The sequence below is a fragment of the Lichenostomus cassidix genome, chromosome 14, assembly GCF_008360975.1.
Source record: "Lichenostomus cassidix isolate B80296 chromosome 14, HeHo_3.0, whole genome shotgun sequence".
Classification (NCBI taxonomy): Eukaryota; Metazoa; Chordata; class Aves; order Passeriformes; family Meliphagidae; genus Lichenostomus; species Lichenostomus cassidix.
Genome location: NC_139495.1, coordinates 15,521,351 through 15,532,395, shown reverse-complemented (window position 1 = coordinate 15,532,395; position 11,045 = coordinate 15,521,351). Strand labels below are relative to the sequence as shown.

Genomic DNA, 11,045 nt, shown 5'->3' with positions numbered 1-11,045 from the left:
ACTCCCCAAATTCCCTTGACCTGAAACCCAACAATGCTCCACCAGTCTTCAGCTGGAAGCTCCAGCACCACCCTGGGATGTTGAAGCCCACAAGCACCACAATGGAGTGGGGAGTCCACACAAGCTGCCATGGGCTAAAAAGGCTAAAGCTTCACCCTAATGGGCTGGAAGACTCTGATGTAGGCTACAACCCCTCACTGAGCCATTCAATAAGCCAGGCAAGGTTTGTAGAGAAAGGAATATCTATTGTCAGAGTACCTATTGTTTCTATTCATATTTATTAAGCCAAGACCACTACAGTCTCAACATGGGAAGATACTGGTGTCTGTTTAACCAGAGACTTATATGTGGTGAAGAAGATATAAAAGACTAGAGGTGGATCAATGAAAGCTCCTCTCTCTTCCTGTCACCTCTGCCTTGTGCATCTCCTTGGAGAACCTTGGCCACAGCAATTCTTCCCAGGAGAGCATGCAGTCTGGCTGGCTCTGAAGGATGCATACCAAGGCAGATGGTCACTTGGTGTCATCTCAGCAGAAACAGGTGGATTTATGTCAATTGGTACCAGGTGAGAATACAGGCACATAGACCTGGGTGGATGGATGATACACAATGGCTCTGGTCAGCCTGTCCAGTCCAGCCCAGGTTCAGATAGAGCAGGTGAACATGGGAGGGGAAAAACCCAGGTCTTTCTCACTGGGTTGTCTGGACTATGCATCAGGACAATAACAACCAGGGGTTGCCAAGTCTGTCCCTTTCTCCCTGATGGACACAGCTCTGCCTGGTAGTGGCCACCAATGCACTGCCAGGGCCTGGCTCCTCTACATGGCACTGCAGCACTGCACGGGTCCTGCCCCAGCTGGCAGCACTGGTCCATATGAGCCTGAGGTCACTGGGGAATCAGGCCTTGCAAAAGTTCATTTGTCCTTCCTGGTAGAGCTCCTGGGGCTCGACACTCTGCAGCATTGGACAGTTTCCACTCAGCCTAACCCCACACTGGAATCAGGGGAAGAAGAGTCTGACCTCCTGTTCCTTGTGGGCAAGGAGAAAGGCAGAGAGAGGTCTGGCAGCACATTTTCAGAGTGAGGACGAGTCATACCCGGGTGCTGGAGAAGGGAGAGCTGTTAACTGACATGTCAACACCAGGCAGAACAAAACTGTGTTAAAGGGAATATAAAAGCCTTGAAAATGAGCTCCAGCATGCCTGGAGCAGGACACCAATCCCCTTCAAGATCCTTTGGGTGACAGGAACCCACAGGACCTTGCTTCACTTTGTTCATCATTAAAGGTTTGTCATTACTGCATTATGTTGAATACACACTTAGAGAAAAGGACTGACACGCGCACCCACCCGTGCACACGCACACAACGGGAAACCATTGCCAAAATATACACTATAGACAAAGAGTCTGTTCACACTATATATATGTACAGAGTCTATGGGTGCAGTCTGGCAGCACCCAGCTGGGCCGGGGCTGAGCACGGGGGATGGGATGGGTGCAAACCCCTCAGGGCTTCACACACTTGCCCTTCTTCTCCCGCCTCTGCAGTTTCCGAAGGCGGCGTGTCCAGGCATCCCGCCACTGGATGACCAGGCTGTTCTTGTCAGCCATCAGTCCAGGCCGGTCAGTGGAGTTTTCACTGATCCCCATGACCAAGTACTTCTTGCTGATCTGGATCTTGGGGCACTTGCAGGACAGGTCTTTCAGGTGGATCCACAAAAAGTTGTCACCGCGCTTGACCCGCTCATCACGGCACTTGTAGACGGAGAGGATGTTGATGGTGAACTTGGCCCAGTTGGCCACTGTCTCCATTTCTAGGATGTTCACCTGGACAACTGAGGAAAGAAAGGGGGAGGCATGGTAATGGGGATGCTTTGCCTTGCTCCCCAAAGGAAGGTTGGTGACAGGAACTGCCCTTCCCCAACAGCCCCACCTGTCTCATCCATTGCAAATTTGGTAGGGCTGATTTGGGGAGCCCTCTCCATACAGAGTATTCCCCATCTCCTGGATGCCTTCATCTGCCCCACCCACAGCCAGCCTTTGTCTGCCTCTCAGGCAAAGCCCAGTGTGGCCCAGGGAGGTTGGAGGTCCTTACCATAGTCCTTCTTGCAGTACTTCTTCATGTTAATCTTGTAGTTGCCCTTGGCTGGTTTGCAATAGGAGTCACAGTCTGCAGCAGAAGAACAGAGGGTTGAGCACAGAGGGGCTCATCCCACCACAGGGCAAGAGGGAGTGGGGTGGAGGGGACAGCAGCAAGACCCAGCCTGGCAGAAGGTGATGGATACTTGATCACTCTTGAGCCAGGGCCTGGGCACTGCTGGGGATGAGGGTCTGGTGAGTCCAGATGCTCCCCTGGCATCTCACAGAGGCTGTGGGCTCAAAGCCCAGCATGAACACCTGATACCACATGAGCTGGGAAGAGGAAGCAAGTGGCCTTGGGTGCATTGAGCAGACTCTGTCACTTGTGATGGTGTCCTGCAGGGTAAGTCAACACAGGAGTAGTGGAGGGAGCCTGGGGACTCTCCTGCCGGACACAGAAAGGGATGGATAGGAGGGATGCAGGTGAGGTGATGGTGGCCTGCAGGGAGGGTTGGCAGGGGCCATGGCCAAGGAAAGTCAATAGAACAGCTGTGGCCCTGCAGACCTGGGTGATGTGGGAAAAGAGGATTTGGCACCAATCCCACAATCAGCACCACAGAGAGCAGATCCAGAGGTAGGTCCGATGCCAGATCAAGGAGGGCTGTGATCCTCAGAGCAACTCAACCCTCAGGGCCAGAGTGGTGGGAAGCACCCTCAGGGCGCAGCCCTGTGCCTCATAGGTTCCTCTAAGTGGGGAAGGACACTCAGGCTGGGGGAAGGAGGCAGGTAAGGGAAGCGGCTCTGCTGCATCATGTCACTCCTGCTGCCCAGGCATCCCCTGCTCAGCCTGCTCCAGAGGGGCTGGGGAGGCCACCAGACTGTCCCTCACCACCCTGCTGTTCCCCAAGGCTCCTGTCTTCCAGGAGGCTTTTTTCTGTGCATTTCTAAAGCCCCAGATTTGCATCTCAAGGAGAGGCAGGGCAGGGAATGCCTCTTTCCTTCTCCCCAAAGCCTTTGATCCCAACAATTGCCCGAAGCAGCCCTGTTCTCCTTTCTTTGCCCTGCCATCTTCCTTTGAACATCTCAATTTGTCTCTTTCCAAATGGCACGTTTTTTCTGAGCCCATCTTTCTTCTTTTCTCTGCCTTTCACAGGTTCTCCCTCTGGCTTGGCCCCACGTCCCAGGACAGAGCCAGCAACCTCTAAAGTTGTCTTTGTTTGCAGGTTGCCACAGTGATCGTGGGATGGAGGCGAAGCTCTGGGGGAAGATGTGAAATAACAGAACCCTGTGCCAAGGGGAGGAGGAGAAATGAGGAAAGAAAGAAGCTAAGGAGCACAAACTCACCCTGTGCTCTGCTGTTCTCCTCTCTGCCCAGCTCCTTTTCATCTGAGACTTTGTGCTGTCTTCCAAATTTGTCAGCAATAGAAGCAGTGCAGCACAAAGCTAATTCTTAGCAGAAGGGGGTGAGCCCTGATTTGCAGCTCAGCCCCCCCATGCTGACACACTGCCTCCCTGCCTGCACTGGCAGAGCTGCCTTGGCCCTGCTGCATCTCCTGGGACAGCGGGGATGGCTGTGGAGAGGATGCAGGTCCCCTGGGACAGCAGTGGTAGCTACGGAGGGGGCTCAGGGCCTCTCCATGCAGGGTGGCTGCTGAGTGCACTGGATTGCTTGGTGGTGGCACTGAAGGTGCCCTCACCCACTGCATTCCTGGGATATGCTATAGCCTCAGCCTCAGCCTGCTGTATTCTCTTGGATATGCTACAGCCCCGTCCCAAACACCACTGCATCCCTGCAATATGCTACAGCCTCAGCCTGGTCCCTGTTGCATCCCCTGGGATGTGCTACAGCCTCAGCCTAAGCCTGCTGTATTCTCTGGGATACACTACAGCCCCATCCCAGACTCCACTGCATCTCCTGAGACAAGCCACATGCTCATCCCAACACACTGCTCCATCCTTTCCTGCTCCATGAAAGGGACTCTAAAGAGAGCTCCTGTCAGGACAGAGGACCTTTTCCTCCCAAAGCAAATGGACACAGAAACTATCCTGCAGCCAGCAGCAGTTGCCACAGGCCTGCCCATGGACACTGGGTGCTGTGGGGCAGGAGGGTGGCATGGCCAGGGTGTTTGGCTGGAGGATGGCCTGGGGTGGGGTGATGGGTGGTGGGGTGGTGGGCTGTGGGATGGTGGAGTGATGGAGTGTGGGGTGATGTGTGGTTAGACCAGGCTGTGAGGCAGCCTCAGCCAACCTGCCACCTGCTTCCCTTGGCAGTGGGGACAAAAGAAAAGCAGAGAGAGATCCAGTAACTGTCTTGGGCTCCTGCTCACGATTAACAACATAACACTGTAATTCAAAGGAACCAGAAAGTGGTGTTGGGAATTAGAAATTTAGGATTTGTTTGGGGATTTTTTTAACCACAGCTTTGTGCTGAGGAACATTCCTCAAATGTAAAATCAATTCCTGCTCCAGTTATGTGAGAAACTTGGGAAGAAAAAAAAAGTTCAAATAACTGGAAGTGTTTCCCTTCCTTGGCCCTGAGCACATGGCCTCTGTTACTGGGTGTGAGGCAGACATGGGTGCTGTGGCTGGAAAGTGGCCAGGGATGTCAGGGCAGATGGAACCTGCCTGCACCTCCCCAGACTGCCTCTCCCTGGGCATCCTGTCCTGTTCCTGCAAGATTTTCCCATAGCAGGGCTCTGCCTGGGGTCTCAGCCTGCCACTCATCACAACACAGCTATGAACCATGGCTCCATCCTCTCAAGTACACTGGGATGCTGTGTGCCTGATGGGGGCTGTTCCCATGGACAGGCCCCAGAATGCCCATGGCATTACACATTCCAAGGGGAATGGGAAGAAGATCAACTTTAGCTGCCTCCACCTGCAGCTGTCCTTCTGCTGTGTCCATGCAGCTGGATGGGGCAGCCAAGCACCATGGAAAGGCTGTGGGTCAGCAGAGACCTGACACAGTCCAAGGCTCTGAAATGCACCCACAAACCCTGAAATGCTACTGCATCCCTGGGATATGCTACAGCCCCATCCCAGACACAAATGCATCCCTGTGACATGCTACAGGTACAGACTGGAAGGAGGCAGCTGATAACTAGAGCCCCTGGCCTGGCGTGAGCATTCCCCATCCCTGTGGAGGAAGCATGTGTGAGAGGTGACAGGTTTGCACCCCTGGTTTACTTCTGCTCTCCCAGAAAAAGAAGGAATATTTTGTTTTAAGAGAGATGTAACTTAATTAGGTGCCATGGCTGCAAATTTTTTACTGCTTACTTTGTATTCCTTTAAAGCCCTGTTTTGTGCTCCATGAGTTTTGTTAATTCTGCTAATGGTGAATGCAGATTTTATTTTTTCCACTAAGTGGAAAATATTTTAAGATAATAATAATAAAAGTTATGAGAAGTGGACCCAGGACATTTCATCACCAAGCCAGTCAGTTGCTCAGGCACAGAGATCAAAGCTGGACGTCAAAGGCTATGGAAGATCAGAAAGGCAGAAGAAAGCTGGGAAAAGTGGTGCAGAAGATGGCAATGTCATTGAAAAGCCTGAACACACCCAGGGACTGAACCCCAGCAGGGAGGAGGATGGGGAGAGGAGGGGAAGCCCCGCACCTGAGCATGGCAGCCCTGAACAATGTCCCCCTGTTCCTGCAGCCAGCACCTGCTGCCAGAGGCAGGGTGAGAGGTGGAGAACTGGGAGGAGAAGAGGCTTGGAGGCTGCCTGAGGTGCTGAGGGCCCCTTGGGGAGTGCCCTGCTCAGCTGGGACAGCTGGGGGCTCCTGGGGCAGAGGGTCGTAGGCAGAGGGGCATCGGGGAGCAGGCAGAGTGCGGGCAGGGTGCACCACTGTGGGCAGCCCTGCTTGCAGCACAAGCACACCAGGGGCAGCTAGCCCTGGCAGCGCTTGGCAGTATCAACCCCCCTCATCTCTGATGCCCCCAGCGAAAGGCCAGCAGGACCCCCACCAGGTCCCGTGATCCCCCAGTGGCACAGACTCTGGGCAGAGGCAGATACTTTGCTTTAAATATATTTGAGCTAGAAGCCAGAAATCTTAAACCAACAAACCCACAGATAAACTGGAGGCAGTTTGAGGCAGACCTGCTCTGTTAAAACAAAGCAAACAACACAGCTCTCCACCAGTGCCGTTTATTTTTGCACAACTGAACAGCTCAGACATCACTGTGAGACTGTTTCTATCTACAAAGCACTGGAGGGGAGTCACCTTGATTAACTCTGCTCCATGCAGCACTCTCTGTTGGCAATAAAACTGGCCAAATCCCCCAATCTGTACCCCCATTTTTCCCTTTTCCCAAAGCCTGATATTCCCAGCTCCCTCCTCACAGCTGGCAGGGTGGGCAGGGCAGGCAGGAGCAGAGGTGGTGGTGGTCTGCCATCCCATGCAGCCTGCCCCCAGCAGTGGTACCATCACTTCAGCTCAGCATCTTCCCATGAGGTAAGACGTGCACTCCAAGTATCATCTCTCCCCCTCTGCCACAGTGTGGAGAGAAACCTCTGCCAGATCCAGGCAGGGCTGCTCCTTGCTGTCCTGAAAACACCTCCTGTTTTCCAGAGCCTCTGTGGGGCAAGGCTCAGCAGTGCCCATGGGTGCTGGGTGAGAGCCAGGCTGCGCAGAGTTCCCAGGCTCTCCGCTGCTCCATGAGATTCATGTGTGCTGAACCAGCACTGCTCTGCAAGGAGCTGGTCCCCTCTCCATCCCCATCCACACACTTTACTCCTGCCAGAGTGTTGTAACGCCAGAGGATCACAGAATCATTAAGGTTTGAAAAGATCTCCAAATTCAAGTCCAGCTTTGAACCAAATACCACCATGCCTGCTAAACCACATCGCAAAGTGCCACGACTACTTGCTTTTTGAACACTTCCAGGGGTGGTGACTCCACCACTGCCCTGGGCAGCCTGGGTCACTGCCTGACAACCCTTTCAGGAAAAAAATTTCCCTGATATCCAACCTGAACCTCCCCTGGCACAACTTGAGGCTGTTTCCTCTTGTCCTCTCCCTTGTTCCATGGGAGCAGAGCCTGACCTCCACCTGGCTGTACCCTCCAGTCAGGGAGCTGTAGAGAGCCAGAAGGTTCCCCCTGAGCCTCCTTTTCTCCATGCTGAGCCTCCTCAGTTCCCTCAGTTCCAGACCCTTCCCCAGCTCCAGTCCCTTCTCTGACCACATACTTTCAACACACCTTGTCCCTATCCCTCTCCTGCAGCCACCAAGTTCATGCATGGGACTGCAGTGGCTGTGCTGGAAGATGTTCCCAGAAGGCTGGGGAGAACATCCCAGGCACACACCAGCCTGGGGAGACGCTGTTGGAGTTTTCCACTGCCAAGGCAAGGTGGCCATGGTAAGGGGAGCTGGGGAGAAGGATAAAAACATAGCACCAGCACTCCAAAAAGTGCATAGGCTTCCTTAGGATAGACGTACCTCAAACAGGGCATGGGGAAGCTGCTCATTAAATATGGATGTGGGGAGCTGGAGGTGCCCCTGCTCTCTTCACTGGAGCATGTGCCATGGGATGGAGTAGAGGACTGCTCAGGATGTCTATTCCACCACAGTGGAATGAATGAGAAGACCAGGGTCTTGGGGACAGCAGGGAGAGGGGTGGCCCAAGGAGGAAAGGAGTGCTTCTTTCCCTGGCTTCTCCCCCTCCACCTGGCTTGGAATCCCTACAGAGAGATAGACTTGGGATGGCTGGGAACAGGCACAATGCAGTGATGAGGGGACTGTGGAAGGAGAGGAGGGGAGGGAGGAGAGCCCTGCTACAGCCGTCTTTAACCTGCTGGGTGCATCCTGCAGCACAGGAGGGCTGAGCATGGTGGCACTGGATCCAGGGGCTGGCACAGCACTGCTTGGTGTTACTGGCATGTGCTGTGACATGGTGGGAGCTCAGGGCGCTTGGATGGGACCTTGGTCTCTGGCCAGGCTGGAAGGAGGACCCTAATCCCTCAGTGCAGGGAGCATCCATGCACTCACCCAGCAGTGCCCAGCCCCAGCCAAGCCTCTGCAGGAGCACAAGTGAGCCTGCAGCTTGTATTGAGATGCCAACCTTGCTACTCCAGCCTGGGGTGCCAGGGCAGCTCTTGGGGAGCTCTAAGGACCATGGCAGCCGTGTCTCCCTCACCTGTGCAAGGTCTCCAGTTTGTCAATGGAGCTCTCACCTCTCACTGGGTGACTACAACAGTGACACTGATCCTTCTGTGGTCCAATCACTCATGGTCCTGTTACCCTGTGCAGCCAGGACAAGCAGCTCATACCCAGAGCCTTCACTTCTCCAGACCTGGATGAGGTGAGCTCCATGTCACCCATGTCCCAGGGGAGACCTAGCAGCCTGTGCCCCAGCACAGGGGTTCTGGAGCTTGCAAGAGACCTGTCAGACCCCCACTGTCCCAGAACCTCCCAGAGAGCTGGGGCCCTGCAGAGGCAAAGGACACTGAGGAGAAACCTCTTGCACTGGCACTGATAAAAGAAGGGTTAAACAAAGCCAGCCCTCAAGCACTCACTGGTGCCACATGTCACAACTCCTGCCTTAATCTGCCAGAGGATGGTGAGGCCCCCGTGGGCTTCATCCCAGCCCTCCTCTTTGGGGGGAATGGAGAAAACCTTTCCCAAGAAACTCCATCAATTTTAGTCAGTTGTTTTCCAGAAATACTCTGGATTTTAAATCTCAGTCACTGCTTTCACCAAAATTTTTCACCATTAATTTTTTGCCAAATGGTTTGGTAGAGCTTGGTTCTTCTCTGTGCTGTGCCAAGCTCAGGGCTCAGGCCATGGACTTGGCCAGGGACATGGAGCACTTACCTGCAGGTGCCTCTGTGCTGGTGACCAGGGAGGTGGGGTTGATGGCAGGAATCTCTGGAAAAGAAAGGGAGAGGTATCTTAAGGAAAGAGATCCCCAGCTCTGGGGATGACAACTGGGCAAAAGCCCTCTGAAATTGGACCACAAGGGGATTTTGTGGGTCACAGATGAAAGATGATGGGACAAGTCTGACCTGACTGACCATTGCAGACCATTGAATAGACCTGGAGATGCACAGAGTTCAGTAAATTGGGCCAGGCTGCAAGAGCCCCCAAGAGCCCTAAATCACTGTGTGGAGGATGTCTGCTCCAGGATGGATGCTCCCCAGCTGCTCAACTCATCTGAACTCAGTTTGGACATTGGATGGGTGCTTGGCTGATCTCAGCATGTTTCAGGCTGTCCAGCACAGGGATAAATGTGGGAAAAGATAACACTTTCTCAGAATTCTTGGCAGCAAAACCTGGGGGAAATTCTGTCCTAAACTCAAATTTGGGGAAGAGCAGAGAGAGAGGAGTCAGTTCCACCAGTCCCCACTGCTCCAGCAGCGCAGCAAATGCTGCACAGTGGGAAGTCGTTCCTTTGCCACTTGGGTCAAATTCAAACCCACGGTGACAACAAACACAGTTTTATGCTAACCACAGGCTCTGGCCTTGCCCCAGAAATGACCGCGCTCAGGGCTCAGCTGGCTGAGGAGGGCATGTGCTCTACCAGTGATGGGGCCTGGCAGAGCTGTTTCAGCCAGCTGGAAGCACTGACCCAAGGGGTCATCCAGAGCCTCCTGTGCTGGGGCAGGTGCAGCCCAGGTCCCCAGAAAGTTACAGAACCATCCTACTTCACCACCTCCTGGAGAACACCCATAAGGAAAGACACCTTCTTGTCTGAGCCTCCCACCCACCACACACCATCCAAGGTGGGTGGGGGATCAAGAGGCATCCCCTGGTGCCCACAGGGGTCCCTGAGCGCAGGGCAGGGCGCATGGCACTCACTGATGCAGGGGGCCACAGGCGAGCGGCTCTGCTGGTAGCCCTTGGCACAGCGGTTGCAGGTGAGGCCAGTCACACCATCCTTGCATGGGCACTGCCCCGTGGTCTGGTTGCAGGTCTTGCCGGCTGCGCCGACTGGGTGGCAGTCGCAAGCTGGGTGGGAGAGAGAGAAATGGTTAAGTGAGAGGGGAGGCACAACACAAACCCCAAACTGGACCCAAGGTGCAGGGTCAGAGAGGTGAGGAGGAGGGGGAGCCCTTTCAGAGCACCACTGGAAAGCAGCTTCTGGGGCAGGCACATCACAGGCTCAACTGGACCAACCATGGCCTCACATGTGTTGTGAGCAGCACAGGCAGGAGGGCGAGTGGACAAAGAGCTTGGCCAGGGTATGGCCTTGCTGACAGGAATGCTCAGCTTGAACAACTGGAGCTCCTGCAATTCTCACAGGTGCCTGCAGCCACCACCTGTCATTTAAGATCTTCCCCCACCTCAACTCCAGAGAGATGTTCCTGTCACAGCAGTAAAAACCATTTTCTCCACTTGCTCCCTCACCTCTGACCTTTTCAGTCCATAGAGCTGAACCAACACTGGGTTTTTACACAAACCATGACCTTTTCTTGTTTTAGAATGAAGTGGGTCTTCTCGATGGTTCCCAAGCTCATGAGTCTCAATGCCCCTCCTGACATCCTTTGACCCTGGGCGAAGGTTGACCCCACACCTTTCTATCACAGCCGCTCTAGGGACAAGCTGAGGTGGGTGAAAGTTGGGTTTTTGCTCTCAGAATAACACTGAAGTGGCTCTCCATCACATCACACTGGATGATGGACCCACTCAGTGTTGTCTACATGGAGGGATTTGGGAGGGAGATGCACATTCAGGAGAGGACCTTCCCATCTGCTTGCCTGGAGCTAGGCTGGCTACAAGCTGGAGCAGGTTATCTTGGCCTCCATCAGTGTAAGAGTTGAATGTGATTTCAAAGCAAAACAAAAACATCTCCCCCACCTGCCCCCACAGCCCCCCGATGTTACTGTTTCCCTAATTTTCACCAGATGGGATTGGTGGAAGCACCATGGTACTCGAGCCTTCTCTAGCACAGCCAGAAACCAGAGCAAGCAGACTCTAATGGGGACCAGATGCTCCGTCCTTATCAGATCTTGGCTAGGACTGGAAGCAGAC

General features: G+C 54.0%; 1 protein-coding gene across 2 annotated transcripts in view; it reads right to left on the bottom strand.

Moving 5' to 3' along the window:
• Nucleotides 1-261: 261 nt before the first annotated feature.
• NTN3 (netrin 3) overlaps nucleotides 262-11,045 on the bottom strand; it is a 32,795-nt gene continuing 22,011 nt past the window's right edge. For both annotated transcript variants that reach the window (XM_085075241.1, XM_085075242.1), the window contains 4 exons: nucleotides 9,873-10,022; nucleotides 8,889-8,942; nucleotides 2,095-2,169; nucleotides 262-1,834 (listed from right to left, as the gene is read on the bottom strand). In XM_085075241.1, the coding sequence (XP_084931367.1) occupies nucleotides 1,506-1,834; nucleotides 2,095-2,169; nucleotides 8,889-8,942; nucleotides 9,873-10,022 (608 nt within the window). In that variant the 3' untranslated portion in view covers nucleotides 262-1,505. The remainder of the gene's footprint in view (nucleotides 1,835-2,094; nucleotides 2,170-8,888; nucleotides 8,943-9,872; nucleotides 10,023-11,045) is intronic.